This window comes from Macrobrachium nipponense, chromosome 34, assembly GCF_015104395.2.
Source record: "Macrobrachium nipponense isolate FS-2020 chromosome 34, ASM1510439v2, whole genome shotgun sequence".
In the NCBI taxonomy this organism is placed as follows: domain Eukaryota; kingdom Metazoa; phylum Arthropoda; class Malacostraca; order Decapoda; family Palaemonidae; genus Macrobrachium; species Macrobrachium nipponense.
This window is the reverse complement of record NC_061095.1, coordinates 42,227,927-42,248,964: the sequence shown is the minus strand read 5'-3', so window position 1 is coordinate 42,248,964 and position 21,038 is coordinate 42,227,927. Positions and strand designations below refer to the sequence as shown.

Genomic DNA, 21,038 nt, shown 5'->3' with positions numbered 1-21,038 from the left:
AAAATAAAATAAATAAAAAAAATATTCATTGACGTGCAGGCATTCGACGTTATTGTTGCGAATTCATGATTCAGTTGTTATGATCCTCTCTCTCTCTCTCTCTCTCTCTCTCTCTCTCTCTCTCCTCTCTCTCTCTCTCATACATACATACATATACACCCACCTACCTGCGTACTGTGAATTTTTCGAAAATGTTTCAATGTGAGCTTTCAAACAATACACATTCCATAGACGACTTATGCCACTGTGGCGTCGGCTGCTAAATAGGCTGCTATATGAATATTTTCCCATTTACTCATTGGTAATTCTAACCGTGGCTGCAATCAAAACATCTCGCTTAAAATATTTGCCGTTGAATTTCTGATAACTCGTGAATTCTAGGTTCGTTTTTTTGAAGACTTTGCTTTCCTATCTCAATCACCAGATTTTGACTACAGTTCGGACTTACGCAGTTATATATGTTGGAGTTAATCATAAGTTGAAAAAAACAGAATATTTCAGTGTGACAGACAACTTTGGCATCCTGATTACACTTGAGAGACCTTAAATAAGCCGCAGGTGTTGTTAAATTGGTTCATAATGCATTTACATAACTAAATTAACTTCCTTCTCGCTCATATTATTTAGTTACAAGACAAGACGTTCCATCCCCAGGACACTGCATGTGGCTTAAATGTACAAATAAAATTTTCTTAATGATTTTTTTCTTGTTCGTAATTATTATGTTACTCATAATCATTAATGTCAGGCCTCTTTTTTCTTATAATTGTGCACATCTTTTTCATTTTCTGCAGATTATGAGACGGACGGATGACGCAGCATTATCAATCTCGTAGATACGCCAATTCAAAATTCCGAATACTCTTTTCGCACGAACTGACCCAACCACATTCACAGCCATCAGAGACTCACTCGATGGATCGACAGGGCTAAAACTTTATCGGTATATGTCTGTCGATATTTTTCAACGAGATTAAATCCTTCAGAATTACCAGCAGTTAATAATATTGCACATGTTTTGCATACCCTAGTAAGACAGGTGATTAATTTTGCCAAGGTACAAAAATTTTCTCCCAATTATCTCTTTGAGCCTTCAGGATTTCATAGTGCATAAACTATGATGATATCACTAATATATATAGAAAGAAATGCAGAATAAATATTCCAATTACAATATAATATGCAGAGTATTTAAATAAAATTATGTTTGACATTCTATGCAGTCTTGCATTGTCGAGAAATTTTGACAGTTGAAACTTTTATATTTATAATATAATATAAATGTACCTGTGATCGTCTATAAAAAGAAACATCTGGAGCTAGAAAGTCTTTCCTCTCACACACAAGGTTCGTCGTCATCGACGTGAAAGAAGTCGAACGTGAGAGTCTCTCCTTTTCCCTCTCTTTCTCTCTCCTGTCGATGCCCTCCCCGACGAGATAGAGATGAGATTTGAGTCCCTCATGAGGATGGAACGATCTGGCACCGTCTGCTCACCCCATTATGCTCAATTATGTACAGAATGTTTGGTCTACTTTTGTGGGTTGCTGGTATGAATGGTGATTTGAGTAAGTAAGACAGGCAGGGGGGAGAAATTTACCCAAGTGAACTGAACGCTACATGCTTATGACTACGCCACGCACATAATTGCTGTCGACGTATGATAACCAAACGGTTGTTTTACAAAAAAATCACACAGGTGCATCAAAGCAGTGATCAGTAATCACACCACAGATATATATATATATATATATATATATATATATATATATATATATATATATATACTGGATGACAATGGAATGCATCTCAATACAATGGCCCTATGAAAATCATCCAATGGGTCTTCAATGCTGGAGAAGAAGCTCATGACCTTGAGAAGGCGAGTGCAGGGCTTCATTAATTTTACCCGGTATCAATAACGCTCATCCATTGCAATTCATGTGTGTCGAGGAGCACGATCTTGCATGGCCTATAAACACAATTGTCTTTTGTTCCTCTATTTGTTGGTTTCGTTCAAGCCATTTTTTTATGATGTACAAAGTATACTTCATCATAAAGACGTCTTTCATAAGTAGTTGGGATACAAAAAAAGAAAAAAAAGAAAAAAAAGTTAAGTATATATTAGTTTAACCAGACCACTAAGCTGATTAACAGCTATCTTAGAGCTGGTCCGAAGGATGAGATATTTTTATGTGGCTAGGAACCAATTGGTTACTTAGCAACGGGACCTGTAGCTTATTGTGAGAGCCGAACCACATCGAAAAATTAATTTCTTTCACCAGAAATAAATCTATCTCTTTCACGTGGGCAGAGCGGGGAATCGCACCCAGACTCTAAGATCGGTATTCGAGCTCTTAACCGACTCGTCCAACGATGAACTACAGTTAGGATACAAATGTCCATGATTTATATGTCTATTAACAGTTTAGTAATTGTTACTATAAACATTATTTTCCACTAGGGACGTATGGAAACTTTATTTCTGTGAGTCTAATATCTGCGATGCTTCCCGGTATGTGTAGTGGCTTACGTGGTTCCATCCATTTATACCTTCCTTGACTAAGTGAATAAGAGAGTGTCCTAGTGTTCACTGTCATATGCTTCAAATTGATAAGGAGATTATTAATCATTTCCAAGCAAATCTGTCTGTTTCGTAATGAATGCAAATCATTAAAGCAGATCTCACTGAGGGTGTAAAATCAAGTGGTGTTGGCTATCCTCTACATTTGTCTTATGTGGCTGAATACTTACAACATCATTATCATTTCACTTAACAGCACCACAAGAGACCAACAGTAGACGAACTAATACAGGAGACGACAGTATATATAAAAAATACAGTTGACTGATCATTGCAGAAGTAGTATCAGTCAGTTACAGAGACCTACCCTAAACGTCCAGAAAGTATCACATTGCGCCCACCAGTAGATAAAAGGAGTTGGACGAGTAGACCCTGATGCAAGTAGCAAGAAGAGATTTGCAAAAAACATTGAAGAGGGGTTATTTGGCTTACACAAAAAATCACGATAGTCGATCAGGAGTCCAGTATGCTTGTCTATTAGTGTTTTCTTTAATTTGGAGAAATATATATGATGTTCATTGTATGTGATAATTTGTATTTAACGTATGGAAATTAGGTTTTAAAGCTATTCAGTGCTTGAGGCAGTGAAAAGATGGATTTGGAGAGGGTGGACGGCAAGGTGAAAGAAAGGGGGTTGGAATGAGGTTACTAGGTTAAGAGGCTCACTGTGGGGTGCAGCCATGAGCTGAAGGAATGCTGCAAGTAACCCTAAGGCTTAACTTTCTAATCGCATGTGACAATAAATACGATTGTGCTCGGCACATGGATTCAGTTGTAGCTTCACCAAGGACGCTGTGCATGACACCGAAGCAAGTTCCATCCGTGGGTTTGTAAATAAACCAGTGGCAAATTCAGATTCGGTTGCTTTTATAGAAAAAAAAATCCCGAATGTTGTGAAGAATAACGGATGAAAAGAAACTAACAGTGAATAACAAGCGAACTCAACTGTGCAGTGGATAATTTGTACAATAATAGCGGTGAGGTAAAAGTATAAGACGATACAATTAATTGTATTGTAACATACAGTTTGTCAAGCAGAAAATAAAAAATAAAAAAGGCTATTATGTTAATGTGTGAATACGCGCCAGTATCTTATATAATGCAGTATCATTTTTCAGTTCATTTTTTACGATAAAGTTTTCACTTTTATTTAATTGAATGTTAGGCTGGTGATATTAACTTTATGTCGTTGAAATGAGTGTTTTCTGAATGCAATTTATAATTACAAAATTTTACTGGATGAAAACATATTCCGATGTGTACATTGACAACATCGTACCTCTTATGTTATTCAGTTCAATTTTAACCGGTTTTGCCTCTTGTGATATTTAAAATATATAACACTAACAAGGAATCCCATGTCGTATATTAAAGTTCTACTTCAGGAAATTAGGTAAGAAAATGTAGCTGTCAAAGTTAGTCATTTAAGTGAATGGGCAACTTGATCAAAGGCCTTATATACTCTCCAATATCTAGCAACAGTTACCCTTTTCCTCAGAATTATCCTATACCAAAAGGGAATTATATATGATTCGGCCCTATGTTCTGGTTATTGAACAGAGGTAGACGGTATTATGAAAGTACAATCAGCCAGTTTCCATTTGCTTGGTCTTTTCAGTTGAAGGGTAAGGACGCTGCCAACAAAGACACAAACGTAATAAAAGAATTTGGAAGTTAAGTACAAAATGTATCCAAGGCTTTACCTGGGCAGGATAACTGCCTCGCTTACCAGCTTGTTTTCCCCAAGTTTCCGAATAACCTTTGACCCAACTGATAGTTTTTATTCGAATTATCCTCTCTAGTATATTGTTTGTCCAAACGAAAAATTTAACCATCTAATGAGGCTAAATAGGTAATTAAATCAAACCGAAGTCAAGTCATTACATAATTTGTACTGACTTTTCATGATATGTAGACAGCGCGGATCTGTCCTGAATAAACCTCTACGGCCATTAAAGCTATTGATTTCACTACATTGAATAGACGCCGTTACTATAAGATTTCTCTCTATAAAATTATTATTTCTGAACAAGATTCTTGCTTTAGACAAGTGAATTGGATAAAAACATTCTCCAGCATGTTCACTAATAGCACTATTTCTCTGATTAGCAACAATACTAGACTCCCGCTGATTGTCCAGTATAAAATTTATTGCAACCACAAGGAATTTTGTACACTACCCCGTTGTCGTATACAGGGCTGTTTTTTTATTAATGTTCTGCCAATGGTATTGCGATATGAAAATACACTAGTCACATTTAGTCATTTAAACTGTTGGAAGAAACACATTTATTATGGAAGGATCTCGCATTGACAATCAGATTATTGTTGCTACCATTTCGACGTACTTTAGACTTTAAAAGTACAGTTATTTCCCATGCCTTTAACATCCTGGGAAGCTATACTGTTATTTTCTTCCTTCACAACAGTATATTTGTTTATGATTTATGTAACTCTTGAAGTCAAATGTAAACATGTTTTTCTTAAACTGATTAGTTAATTAAGTTCCCCGGGAGAGGCCTCATGGAAGGCGAAACTGCTGGGAGAAATTAAGATCTATATTCTCTTTTTTCTCTTGTTTAACCTTCTTTTTCACTGTTGAGTGCATCGAGATATTTCATCTTCGCGATCCGGAAAATGCAATTATATATATACATAATATATTTATCTGTCCAAAAAAAAAAAAATATATGATCGAATTAATATAATTCCTTCCACTTGGGTATATAGAATATTCTTAGGGCGAAGTGTGCACACACACACACACACACACACACACACACACATATATATATATAGTATATATATATATATATATATATATATATATATATATAATATATATATATATATATATATACATACATTTATTTATACTATATATACGCATATACCTGGATAGGATTTAGATGTAATTCAAAAATTTAATTTTAGTTAAGACAGAAGCATTGATTATGTTAAGCTTCAGAAGAGCCAGGTTTCTTTTCATCCTACGGTTATGAAGATATGATTTTGTAGAAAATTGTAGTAAGATTTATAATTGTAGATAATGTCATAATAATGCTGAGAAAAAAAAAAACTAAAAAATGTAAACAAAATTATAACCTGTAGAATTTGAGAGGGACTAGTATAATAATATGACAGTCTTGCTTTTCCATATTTTCTGAAGGCCGTCCGGTGCTGATTGACGTAAAGGAAGTTTCTATGTCCTCTGAAGGACTGAGCAAGATGGTGAACTTAGAAGCTGGTCCTTTTGGCGTTGTGAATTGGATGGTCTGCATCATCCTACTTATGGTGTCCATTTTAGTTGGCATTATCTGCTCTCTCAGAGGAAGAGGCACCAATGCATTTGAAGATTACCTCTTGGGAGGTCGTCAGATGTCTTCCTTACCAGTTGCGTTGTCTCTCATGGCCAGTACCATCTCTGCGATCTCCATGTTAGGTGAGCTAAGTAATCGCTTTTCTTTAGGTTTTATGTTAAGGGAAGATTTTTGTAATGTATTATTAAGGATATAATGATCTTTTGTTTATTATATCTGCGCTGGATGAACATCTTTTGTTTTGATGTTGGACCACCTAGGAAGGGAAAGATCAGTGGCAGGTGTAAAAATATCATTTATCCCGAACAAATTTCACCAGTGATATGTCAATACACTGAAAATCTTTAATCCGAATTAGGAACTGACACGACATGACTATTCCTACAAAGGTGCGAATCCTGGTGTGCAGAGAAATTTGTTTAATTTCAGTTCTAATTTGAATTCAAGGTTTCCAGTGAATTGGAAACTTGAAATTTTATTGCACACACAGTAACAATTACGTACATACACACGAAGGCACACAAACACACACATATGCATATATATATATATATATATATATAATATATATATATATATATATATATATATATATATATAATATATATATGAATATATATAGATTATATATATATATATATATATATATATATATATATATAAATATATATAGTGGAGGGAAAATGCTCTTTTCAGAATGGTATTATCTTAAATGTCCACAATTATCTTAGCAAATTGAAACCCCATTAATCAACTTTATACTTCATCCTATTAAGCAATAAAAATGTACTTATATTCTGCTGAATTAATTGGTTTTGGCATTACCACAATTATATTGAATATTTTAAACTGAAGTTTCTACATTTCTAAATCATATCATCTAAAGTTTATTATTTTATATGGAAATTTACATATGCCTTGTCAAAGCTGAACTTCATTCTAAAAGGATATTACTATACTCATATAGTTGAAAAGTAATCGTAAAAGCATAAAAATATTGGTCATTAAAAAAAAGGCAAATGATATATATATATATATATATATTATATATATATAATATATATATATATATATATATATATATATATATATATATATGCGTCTCCTTCCTAACCCAAAACAGGCCTTGCCTCTGAGATGTACTTCTATGGATCCCCAGTTGGTAATCATCCTGGCACCGGGTTATTGTATGGCACGTTTTTCGTCAGTTGTTGATGGTTCCTATCCTGTATCCTCTGGACATTCTATCTATTAATGAGGTAATAATGTTGTCACCTTCCGTTATAAATTCCTTATAAACCTTAGAAATTAAAAACCGTGCGTATTGTATATATTATTTTATTTTATTATTATTATTATTATTATTATTATTATTATTATTACTATGCCATTAAATTCCTGTTGGCTTCGTTAGATTATAACACCACAAAACAGAAGCTGAGCTCTCTGAATTCAGAATACATCTTAATTATGTTATTCATATTGTTGATAAAATGGTGCAGAAATCAATAATATCTGTATTATATATATATATATATATATATATATATATATATATATATATATATATATATATATACACGTATATATATACATATATTCATATTTACACTGATATCATTGTAAATTTCTGCACCACTCTTATCATTAGCGTTATCATTATTATTATGAAATAAATGAGGATAAATAAACCAGAAAAGATGGGTATGTGATAGTTACAGAAGTGATTATATCTATACTTTTTGCTCATTAAATTTCATATTTCTCTTACCATGAAGGCGATGTTAATAATTCTGAAAAACCTTACATTTTCCAACTATTCCTTTCCTATTTGAAGAGGCATTAAACAAAATTCGTTAAATACAAGAGAGAGCAATTACATTCTCTAAGCCATAAACCAACCTTTCCCCTTTTATTGTTAGTTTCGCTGAAATAACGAGATCAGAAATTCTTCTGTGATATTTTTCTAATATGATAGCTTTGTAACTGTTGTAATTCATAATCTAGTATATGAACGAATTTCTAGACATGTTTATGCTTGCAGTGTGTGGAGTTATAATTCTAAAAAGATCTCTCTGCAGTTTTTGTTCCAATGATTCTAGAATAACGTACAACAAAAGAATCCTTCTCATATTCATGAGAAGATATCAGCATTGTCTCAGTACTTTGAAATACATTTCAACTTCAGTTCAGTAATTAATTTGAAATTGAAAGGATATTATTAATCTAATGACAATGTGAATGAAGGTTTAAAATTTTTTGTGATGATGCTAAAATATATTTCATTATAATATTAAACTTACAATAACTTATTCAAACAGTACATCACGTTGAGGTTTGGATCTCAAGGACTGAGGAAACTGTCGTCGGCAACTCTGGTGATTAGCAATTTGATATACAATGGGATCTGTCTGTACGCCCCGTCCCTCACCCTGTCTACAGTGACAAGACTCTCCACTAACTACTCCATCAGCATCATGGGACTTATCTGCTCCTTCTACATTACCGTCGTAAGTATGATCGCTAACGTTAGCTTCTTCCGTGTTTCCTGAATTCTGTAACACTTTCTGAATCGAAGAAACGGTCTGTTGCTTCTTTCCGGCATGTTGCAAATCACATGAGGATGATCTATTTTGCATTTTTGTCTATGAATACAATTTGAAGCTGTCTGAAACAAAGATTGCAAATGTAAGAAATAGTAGGTTCTTTCTCAAAGCATTTGGTAACTCTGTAAACGATTGTGAATTATACTCAAAATTATAACAAAAACACTCTCAGAGTAACCTTTATTTACTTGAGTGCACGGAAGCCATATTGCACACCGATTTAAGCAAACTTATCTAATATATAAGTTTTTTTTCTTTATAACATTGCCAATTTAATTTTTCTAAGATTTTGTTTTGCTATTTGAAATAGATTTGCAAATGATTCGAAACCTGATGGACATGAAAGTTAGATCTCTAAAACAAAACGTTTCTGTTGTTTTGATCATGGTTTTGGGAGGTTTATGGTGTTGTTATCGGCAACAGCCATCCATAGCGTTACAGATAAGGAATAGTTTAATGTAACATGCAGGGAGTGATACAGAATAAGTAAGTTTTATGTTCCGTCCGGTGATATCTGTGTCGAAAGTGAAGGAAATTTACCCTGTGTGCGTGTGTGTGTGTGTGTGTGTGTGCGTGTGTGTCAGATTCCCCTTCATTCCTTGTAAATGCCCAAGGTAATTCTTTCTTTTATTTTACCTGTCTCATCATATTCTCGTAAAGCAGTTTAACAATAATTCTAAATTAATGAGACGCATCTCTAGACTCCTTTATGGCTCCTTAATTAAGGAGAAATAGCTTTTAATATTGAGGCAAGAGCCGGTTGAAAACACTGATCAACAAGGTAGGAAGACAGCAAAAAATGGTGAAAAGTAAAAGAATGCAGGTAATACGCTTAGTATGCTTTTTATAGGCCGTGGTACAAGGTCCACTGCGAGGTGTTTTCTTGTTTTTGTACCCAACTGCCTGAAAAGAAGGAACGATTCCTCTTGATAAAGCGACAAATAAAGACAAAAGTCATATTTTTTTCATTTCATACATTGCATTTGTTTCCTCCTGGTATCCTGCATGTGGCTACAAATAAAAACCATTCTCCATTTTGGTAACGATTTAACTAAGCATCCATTTTATAAGTAACTTTTCCTTTTATTTCTAGGGTGGTGTCAAAGCAATAGTATACACAGATGTCGTGCAAACTATTTATGTTTCTGGAATGATACGACCGTGGTTATCTGTGTCCCTGGATTTCGGCGCCTGAGCAATATCTTCTCGAGAGCCAGTGAAGGGGGAGGATGGAGTTTTTCAAGTAGGTATTTCTCGTTCAGAATAATAAAGCCAAGGTCGACATAACTTTGAGACTGACTCAGCACGTGTAAATGACATAACGAACAATGTATAATATACTTAACATATCCTTAGTGGCTGCCTCAACAAGAGATTTTGAGCAATACTTCTTTATTTAAGTTAGCGTCTCGAATGACACTGAAGGTACTACACATACAAGTAAGGCTAAAATGACGTATTTCTACGTTGTTTCACATGCCTTACCAGGAATGCGTGGTACAGTTTTAACTAATGTAAACCATATGAATTTATTTTTCTGAAACAGCAGCACTGATAATATATTACTTATAACAAAGGTATTGCCCTAACCAATTGCTTCCTAGCCACGTAACAAATATCTAATCTTTCTGGCCAGCCCTAGGAGAGCTGTTAATCTGGTCAGTGGTCTGGTTAAAACCAAGATATATTTAACATGTTTAAGTACGAAAGTAAAAAAAAGAAATAAAGTTTCTTGTCTGCTATGTTCCATAAATTGCATTTTAACATGGCTCTTTCATATTCCCATTTTGATCCCTGATTTCCTTTTCCTGCCGAGAAGCAACCAGACTTGCTGAACAGCAGCACCAATATGCAGTGAATGTGTCTTGCTGTCGAACTTCTAAGTTTCAGAGGACCTTTATTCCTCTCACCTTTGAACTGTGGAACAGCCTCCTTTGGGATGTGGTGCAGTTGGAACTTCAAAAGCTTAAGCGAAGATGCAATGTAATACTACCCTAATTCAATCCAACCTGTATTATAGTATTTCACATAATGCTTATATAAACTTCTAATTAATTATTTTTTATTTATCTGATTTTCATAAAATATTCTGCATTTCCTATGACCATCTTTTATTTCTTTCCATATCAATAGGGTTCATTTTCTGAATAATAATAATAATAAGTGCTAAGATACGTTATTAAAAACCTTAAGTAAACTAACTTTAAATGTAAGAAATATGTGGAAATAAATTATCATATTTATGTTATTTTGAGTTAATTTGTTAACTAAGCAAAATTAATGTAATATATTTGTTATGTGGGTCAAATGACCCAGTTTAACTAAAAGGAGAGAATTCTTAACTTGGTAATGACCAACCTTCGGTGTTCCCATTGCCTTCCTCTCTAGGTAGCTGAAATCGGTCATTAAATCTTAGGCTAATTCAAACTCTTATGATACAAAAAATAGAATCTTTATTTTCCACAAAATAGCTAACATGAAAAAGGAAATAAAATGAATCTAAAATCCCAAAACCTCGAGATACCATTACTGTTCTGCATAACCATATTGAATAGAAACTATCACCACTTATTCTCACTGTCAAATAACCCCCATCAGTCTTTCTCAAAATTATGGTCTAGAGAATTCTTTTCGGTAGTGGCAGTCCGAATCCATCTGCAAAAGAAATTACAATAATACAAAAAATGGTAATATTAAAGCTCATCAATAATATTAAGTGTTGCACTGCACTTCCTTCTCAGAGCCTCTGAAGTAAATAAATCCACTGTTCAAAATTTCAACGTCTTTTTTCTCTTCCCACTTTTCCTTATCTGATAGATCTCTGAGTGCCTCCTCAGGCCTTGTTTCACACTGAATGTCTGTCGTATAATTGCCCCATTAATTACCACAGTAGAGATTTTATTCTATTTATTTGCTCTAACAGACGTAAGAATTTATGTATTGCTAATGGATGTATGAATGTAAGCACGCTAGTCTATTCTGATGTGCGTGCGTTTTTCCCATGTCTCATGTACACATCCTATTTAGTACACTGATGTCACAGTCAGTGCGGTCGGACAAATGTTATGTCTTTTTGTCTCGTTTGAACATCATTAAGAATTCACTGTTTATAACTTCTCTGGAGCTCCAAAACACTCGAGGCTGCACTGTTTTGCATCCAACTGCCTGTAACTCGTGTGCTTCATTTATAAAATAAAAAAAAAAAACAAGAAATTATTGTGATTTTCAGAAAAGTTTTCCAAGCTACAAAATATGCTGCATAATAAAGGAAGCAATTTGCACAAAAATATTTCAAGAGTCTGATTTTTCAGCTTTGACCCAAGTCCTCCCTACGTACGATACACGTTCTGGTCTGTGCAGGTCCTTGGCTTCTACACTGTAATTGGAAGGTTAGGAGTCAGTCAAATGGGCCTACATGCGGATCTCCTCTGTACCGTCTCTTGCTAAAGCCAAAAGGTAAGAGCCACTTTCTCTCTCCCAGTAGACAGGTGAAACAAGCCGCTACATGCGTACATTTCTATTAGGATGCAAATCATGTACATGCATAAAACAAACACACTACTCACACACAACGCACACACACGCGCACACACACACACACGACACACACACACACACACGCACACGCACACACACGCACACACACACACACACACACACACACATATATATATATATATATTATATATATATATATATATATATATATATTATATATATATATATATATATATATATATATACTATCATATACTGCTACAGCTGAAAAGATAAGAGGCTGGATGTAGGTCCTGACCAGTTCCGACTTTATTTCCAAGCCATCAACGAAGGACTGATACATAGTATTAGAAATCACAAATGTATACCACAGATACAGTGTTCACAAACATACTAACCGTTTGACTACAATATCCACACCTGACAGATGTCAAGGAGGCGTGGGTGGACCCTCATTAGTACTGCTGCCTCTACTGTGTTTACAAATACAATAATACTTATTTCATACATCTCTACAGGCTGCCTAAAATATGTGCAAATTTCTTTTGATATTAAAGGATCATGTATATACCTGCCTTAACTGATATTTATATTATGGCCATAACTTTCTTTGATAAAGTTAGATTCAATGCTATTCCTTTCCAATACATTATTAGAATACATAATCTTTTTTGCCCCTTCGCAGTTGATAGTATGATTGCCCGCACCTACACGTAAAAAAAAATGAATAATAATAACACTGTTTACACATCCACATCGCACACTTTTTTCTATGTTGTTCTCTTCTCTTTTCCAGTACTTTACCCGTTTAGCCAATATAAGAAGTTGGCACAAACGTATATTGAATTTATATACACATCCTTTTGTATTGTTGGGAGAGTTCTTAATAAGATATGTTTCATTGTTTTTTTTCTTAAATGCGACCATTAACAACCCTAAATTCTGAAGATGAGGGAATATCTTACATATCATTACAAGGTGTTACAAGCAATTTTTTTTGTTTTTTTTATATTTTAAAGTTCTTTTTGGGTTTGATGTATGGTTTTTTTTTGTCGAAACTTCTATATATATACATTTTTTTAATATATCAGGGCTACATCATACGTAATGCTCTTAAAATTAGAGTGTTTTTTTTTTTGAAAGCTGCTTTGACCGGAATAAGACGCACATAGAAGAAATTTAAGCAAGATTTCTATAACCACTGTTTACAGGTGCTACTTCTCTGTATGAAGCAATCCAAAAAGGGTGAGCGTCCATCATTTTATGATTTCTACAGTGAATTTAATTAATGGAACAGCTGTGCTCAAATCGGAGGCAACATGATTCTTTTTGTACGGCCCAAAATCCCAGAAACAACATAACCTTGACAAGTGGTTTTAAACTTTTTTTTTATTCATTCCCAATGTCTTTATGTCAACAAGTTTATGAATTCCCAGATAGCACTATTTTTTCGCCAATGCTTATGTAAATATGACTTCCTTTTATGCACGGGTATAATTCGTCACCTGTGTGATTTAAATTTTTTTTTTTTACTTAGCTCACACATTGTGATAAGGTTAGCAGTGCAGTCCATGACAGTGTGCTTAAGATTCTCTTCAGGCTGATCAACATAACTACCGCTGAAGTATTGTAACAGTAGACTTAATAAGTTCAACAGTCATACCAACATTTTCAAATGGGAATATTAATTACAACAAGTTTTCTTTAATGTTGAAGTTTTAGGCTATGTTCAAGCTGCCTGTATGTTGTAAAATGATTTATAGGCATAAAAAATAATCTAAACCTTCTGAGATGTAATCTTAGTTACTAAAGTATGTTATTGGTAGAGATTACCTGTTCTTTGAGAAATAAAAGATGACAAAATTGATTTTAATTAGATGGATGAAGATGACTATTAATCGAAATATATTTTAGTATTAATGGCAAGGCGTTTGGAATACATTTTTTTTCCACTGGATTGAAATATTAGTTTCTTAAAAGTCTTCCTGTTCCCTTTTGATGTATAATATATCATAAGGCAACTTGAAGTGCAATGGCCAGAAATTGTTAATATAGAGATGTGATTGCTAAGTGTAATTTATATATGTAATTAAGAAATCTAACACAACTAGGCCTAGGAAAAAAACCTTGGCTGACGAATACTTCCTAGTAAGCAAAAAAAAATTTTAATGGTTAAGAAATATAACTTCAACCATTTCCATTTTAACGAAAATCGGAATATTCTTCTAGAGAAACGAAAAGTAAATGGTTTCAAAATAACTCCATTGTCACTACTGTTGTAGACCAATGTTACACTAGGTGGTTCATGTTGTGCAGCCAGCTCACTCAACTTTCTACTTCTGTATTTACTTATTTACATATTTTCAGCATTGAGGTGTAAAAATAATCAAATAGGACTACTTCATATTTTATGGTTGCATTTCAAGCAATATTAATGTTATGACAATTTTTTTATTTCGTTTTTATCTAACATTCAAACTGATGTTTGAAGAATGACTTTTTTAAAAAAAATTTATTTATTTATTTTGTCAGATGGACCGGCTATGGTTTGAACGAAAATTTTGTAAATGTGTAAACATGAGAAAATTTTCTTATTGTTTTGAAATGTGTGAGAGATTTCACTCGCAATGAAACATATTATGGTCACTATTGTATACAAACAATTATATTCTTGCATTGAAACAGTAGATAAATAAGGAGCATGTTAGGTTCCCAGTTTGTGAATTTTGAACAAAATCCTATGAAATCGTGTAGTATCACTTATGAGCTTAGCTGTACGAATTGGTTTAACTTGGCAAAAGGAATTAAATTTTTAAATGGTTTGTTTTCAACAAATTCCATATATAATTTACTTATCACTGGTGATAGAGGGTTTCCACTGCCATAACGAAATTTTGTGAGTAAAATTCACCATTAATTTAAAATTTACATTCTTTTACACATAATCTAATCAGTTCTACTAGAGTGTTCATAGGAAATTGGATTTCCAGCAGTGTGTTCCTAATAATTCATATAAACACTCCAGCAGATTAGTTGACACCTCTTTGAATAGTGATTCCACATCAAAACTCGCAAGCCTGGATTCACTGTTAATTTGTACATTATTAATTTATGCATTAGGTCCACATTATTTCTTATATCACCATTAGAAATCGTATCTGCAACTAGGTGCAAGAATATCCACTTGTTACTTCACTAGACTATAAGATCCACAACCAGTTTTACTCGTACAGTCATGTTCATAAGTGATACACATGACTGCGTAGAATTTCGTTCAAAATTCACTAACTGGTAATTATCATGCTTCATATTTACCTCTTAATTTAATAGAAAGAACGATTATAACTAAAAATAAGGCCATTATATGTTTCATAAGAACGAAATTTGTCAATAGTTTCAAAACTGTAAGGAAATGTTATGTGTGCCCAAATTTCAGAAAAACAGTGTAGAAACATTTCCAAAACTCTCGTTCAACCAACGCCATGTATTCGGTAAGGTAGCCCTCAACAAACCTAGGTTCAAATAGTAAAATAAAAAAAAAAAAATAAAACAAATTTTTATACCATTTTTATGGTTACATACATCCATAAAATTCTAAATATGTCACTGTCATAGGAAAAAAGGCTATTTGGCAACTGTTGCATTTGAAATCTTAAATAATACGTAAATAGTCATATTGAACATTATTTGAGTTTGGCAGCTATTTCAGGACAATTAGTATATATTATAGGAAGCATAGAAACTATGTAGACAATCTGAATGGCTGGTAGGGGGGCCGGGGGGAGTTGGGGCGCAAGCTGGCCTGGTTCTGTGTCATGTGATTTATAAGTCACAATAGAGTGACAGAAAGAAGCTTCTAGAACAATTGTGTTTGTGCGTATGAGTGTGTATCTAAAAGAGTCATGATAGGGCAATATAATGAGGTACCATGCAAATAGGTATATGATTCTCGCAATAACTTGTGTTTGTGAGTGAAGGTGGTGGACCATTTTCATTATTTCCATTGAACATGTTTTATTGAACATTTTCCATATACAGTATTTAAAGCTCATAATTCTGTGAAGTGACTGGGAGAGAAGTTTTCCCCCTTTTGGTTTTTGCTTTTAGTTTCATACTCTAAAGACCCTTTTATTTTTTTCCACATGTATGCAGTTATTTTTATGATTTTCTAAAAGAAATGACCTTTGTTTTTCCTCAGATTTATTTGATTATGATCATGTGATAAGGGAATTTTTTGACGGATAGCTATGACTTCGTCATGACAGATATTTAATAAGATGAGAGATTCAATTTTTCATTTACTACTTATCTGCTAGAGGTAAGGACTGTCATGCGCTTAACTTCTTCAATTAGTTTTTTTTTCTGTTGTTATGTTAAGTCTGGTAATAAAAGTGGCATATTTTCATAGACCATGAGTTGTGTTTAGCCTTAGTTAAGTCTGGTCATAAAAGTGCAATATTTTCATAGACCATGAGTTGTTGTTTAGCCTTAGTTAGGTGATACTGCAGCTATTTATAGAGAAGACTGGCGCAATTATGCTACGTGGTGACTTACAGGAAGTAAGTGTTGTTTTTTTTTCTCTTTGATCTTTGAGATTTGATGATAGGAGGTAGGAGGGGAGGTGGGGAGGGTCACACCACTAACATTATTGAAGGGTTTGCGATTCGTTGTTTTTCCTTGTAACCTCCCCTGCCCCAACAGTTTTCCACTTTCCTATTAAAACCATTATTCAGACGGTTATATTTTTATTTCTTTATGTGTGCTATTATTACTTGAAGCACTATTCAGTTTTCTATATACTTAGTCCTGTTTAGAAGTACAAGAACAACTTATTTGTCTGCTTTTGCATTTCATTGATGACAACCATAAATCTTTTGCGGAAGTTTGTGGTGTCTGATTTTTTTTCATATTTCCATAAATCACTCCTAAAACTATGCTCTCTTCTTTGCTAGTTAAATCACTATATTTTTCCAAATTGCACAGTACTTTCGTATCTTTTAAACTATTCATACTTCCAGTTGATAAAGCAAAAATTAAACCGCACACTAAGGTACTGATCATATTTCTATCCAGGTGTTTGCTTGATAAATTACCGACACATTTATGCGCGTTGGTGGTCCCAGGGCTTATTTCGATCAGCAATATCATTTCATTGTTGTTTTTACATTTAAGATTCCGCTATTCATTACATCACATAGTGACATAACAATGTTCAAGTAGGGAATCTTTCCACTCTAGTGGTATTGAGGATCCTTTTTTGTCAATAGATCTTCAAAATTTGTTTTAGTTTTTAATATCTTAATGTGATATGCTTTCTCCAATAGGCCTGTGTAAATGATCCTACCTTATCAAAGCAATTTTTAAAACGCTAAAATTTTTAGGGAAGCAGTGGAGATGTATGGAAAAAGGATTACCCTATTTATAAACATAGCATAGGGATAGCAGTACTAATATGCTAACCATTCCCTCCTGCCTGACATTTGTCAGGTGTGGATTTGTGGTCTCATATGATGTGTATGTTTATCTGCATTGTCCTTTGAGAATGAAAGGTGATTTCTACCGAAATGAGTTTTGAGGCCACTCCTACTTTGACATGTCAGTTGGGGATCTATAGTCTCAAACAGCTGTGTATGTTTCTTTAGTACTGTCTCTGTCTCTTGTGTAATTGTGATTCTGATACGGTGTACCAGTCCCTCGTCGATGGCTTGGAAATAAAGTCGAAATTGATCAAGGCCTATACACCCTGACACTTATTTTTAACCTGTGGTATTGTGTGATAAATAATTCATTTACTAAATTAATTATAATTATGAATTTATGTATATATATACTTATATATAATGAATTAGTTTTTAATAGAAGTATGAATGTTATTACTTTAAGTTTTAATGTATTACAATGCAGATCTTCCAACATCTTACTTGAGGGTGCTGCGTTCAGAAATCTTGACAATTCGGTCATTTTCGTATTTGTTGAATACTTTTCACTGCAGATTGTGTTCTTATTACTTTATGGGTCAATGCGTCCTGTGGCTGACATTCCTCTTCTCTGGCCTCGTGGCCTACGTGGCCTACAGCGACTGTGATCCGCTAACCTCCGGAAGGATAGACGAACCCGACCAGATTCTTCCCTACTTGGTGGTCCACAAGATCTCCCACGTGCCCGGCATGGCCGGACTCTTCGCTGCAGCCGTCTACAGTGGCATGCTTAGGTGAGGGCTCTGAGCACCTCGAATGTCAGAGGTCTTTCATGATTATAGGGACAAGGGTGAAGGTTCTCAACTCTTTCCTAATGTAATCTGAAAAGGATTTTTGCAGTGGGATACGCAAGTACTAAGTATCAAAATTCTACGCCCATAGGATTATGTACAACGATATGGCTAGGTAGATATAATATTTAGATATTTTCAGTTAGGTGCTTTGGTAGGTGATAGAAACATTCAAACAATGTGAGTATGCGTGTGTGGACCTGGTTATGTGTGCGTGTGTGTCCAAATTCCAGATAAAACAGATTTTGAGGAAAAAGCAACATGTTGTTCTTATGTACATAGGTCATGGCATCCTGTGTGCACTGATGCTTGTATTTCGGCGAGCCAGTAAGCTGGAAGGTAGAATGATTTGCTGTCCGATATTTTCAGTATTACCATTTCTGTTCAGCGCATCTTGAAGTTGAATATATCGTTCTGTGCGTGGTGTCTTTTGGTTAAGACGAATGTAAAGTAACCATTACAACTAATTTTTTGGTGTACATATCTACCGTGAACTGATAGGGTACTTCTTTCAGTCACAAGATCTGATTAAATTCTCCATCACGAACAAAATGCGACAAGCATAGAAATCTATACGTGAAACTTTCTTCGCTATCTCTTGACCTGTTCAGGGAATGACTTGCTGTATTTCAAAATTATATGCATCCTACCCATAAGGAAACATCAATGGGTATTGTAAGCTGTCGTAAGACCTTAAAGTGTCATTGATATTTTCGAGATTGTTGTGGCAGTGAGTCAAACCTATGTCACGCTTCCCACGTTCTTCCCCAACCAAGATGAGAGCTACTTCATTACTTGTTGGAGCACTGAACCGACATACATGCTCACCAGCTGGCTCTTATGATGACCTACTGTTCGGGCATTTCTTCCATCCGCTCTAATGCATAATTATAGGAACGAACATATGTATGAGCTTCATGGAATATGTCTAGCAAATCGATAATTATCTGCAGTTCAATTTCTTCTTCTAGCTGAGTTTAGTGACAATGTCGGTTTACTTCATCATTCCCACCACCCATGAAATAGTATAACTGTACATATTAGTGTTCGTCGACACAGTCATTGTTTGGCATCAGCAGTAAGCTACCCAAACGATGATAACGATTTTTCTTGACCTTCTGGCCCCAAATTCCAAAAGGGGGTCCAGTGCCTCCCTGCTATCAAGCTTGGGGTTAAGACTCCCCTCTCCCCTGATCGGCAAATCAGCAAAGTGTAGGCCTCCTGCCCATTAATATTGTGGGAAACCCTCGTGCCCCCATTCTCATTGGGGTGTTGCCCCCCTTACTACTGAGGGTGCCATATGGGCCCCATATTGTGGAAGCCTATTTGTACCTATAGACACACTTGTACATATGTAGATGTCACCTTCGAAAGTCGTAAAAAAGATGAGGGTGTGTGAAAAAGAGTGGGTATGACTGACCCCGTTCTTAGGTGGGGGGGGGGGGGGGGAGTCTAGGGTAAAAATTTGGTAGCCCTAGGTTTCAACTCTGAACGTTGTAATAAATGAGGGGGACAAAAAAAAAAAATAGTTATGCCCCCTTTAGAAATGGCTCTTGAATTTCTGATTTTGATTAAAACTTTCAGTGGGGGAGGAGAGTCTATGGTAGAAATTTGGTAGTTCTAACTTCCAGCTCCAAAAGTTGTAAGTAATTAGGGGGTATGGAAAAGGGAACGTTATGACCTCAATAGAAATGGCTCTCGAATTTTGGAATTTGCCTAAAACCTTCCAATGGGAGATGGGAGTCTATGGTAACAATTTAGTAGCCCTAGCTTTCACAGCCTGGGTGTGCATAACGAACAAACAGACAAAGAAGCAGGCAAAATTGAGTTTTATATATATTTACTAGCTGACCTCCCCAGAGCTACCCACAAAAACTCCTAATGACAACTGATGAACTCTCTCTGTCCTCCCAAACCCCCTCAACTTTCTCTCTCTCCTCTCTCTCTCGTTTCTCCCTGTTAAGATTGTTGCTTCAGTTGAAGCATGCGGAGTGTCACTATTCATCTCAGTCAATCTCCAAAAGGCTATGGATTGGACATTAATATCTCTGTAGTTTTTGGTTATTTACAGATGTAACCACCTACCACCTCTCCGCACCACCTTTTCTAAACTTGGACTTAAATGGCACCGGAAGTGTTACTATTCATCCCAGTGAACTTGAAAACTATAAATTAGACATTAACATTTGTTGTTTTTAGTTATTTTTATATATCATCTCATTCCACTCCTTTTCACCTCCCCCTTCCTTTCTATTGGGCCTGAACTTGAATTTGAAGGCCATTGGAAGTGTCACATATGCATGTCAGCAACCTCAAAAACATGTGGATTAGACACCAATATCTGTATTTTCTGTTATTTTTATATGTCAATCCCCTTCCCACCCCCTTCACTCAGTAGTAAGGGGGGCAACAACCCCCCTTTCTACCGGGGCTAAAGTTGGACTTAACAGGCAACGGAATTGTCACTACTCATCTCAGCGACCTCAAAAACTACAGATTAGAAACTAATATTTGTCATTTGTGTTGCCCCTTCACACCCCTTCTCATCTCCTCCTCTTCCTATCAAGGCCGAACAAAGAATGCAAGGGCATCTGCTAGCATCACCATTCATCTCAGTGTCCTTGAAAGCTATGGATTAGACACTAATATCTGTTGTTTTGGTTATATTTACATGTCACCCCCTTCCTAACAATTTTCACACACCTCTTCTTATTGGGTTGAACTTGGACTGGAAGGGCAACAGGAGTGTCACTATCCATATCAG

The 21,038-nt window shown here is 34.9% G+C and overlaps 1 protein-coding gene across 1 annotated transcript in view; it reads left to right on the top strand.

Annotated features, from left to right (window-relative positions):
* Positions 1-11,840: 11,840 nt before the first annotated feature.
* Positions 11,841-21,038, top strand: part of LOC135207696 (sodium-coupled monocarboxylate transporter 1-like) — a 157,226-nt gene continuing 148,028 nt past the window's right edge. The window contains exons 1-2 of the mRNA XM_064239527.1: positions 11,841-11,964; positions 17,999-18,217. Coding sequence (XP_064095597.1) covers positions 11,924-11,964; positions 17,999-18,217 — 260 coding nt within the window. The 5' untranslated portion in view covers positions 11,841-11,923. The remainder of the gene's footprint in view (positions 11,965-17,998; positions 18,218-21,038) is intronic.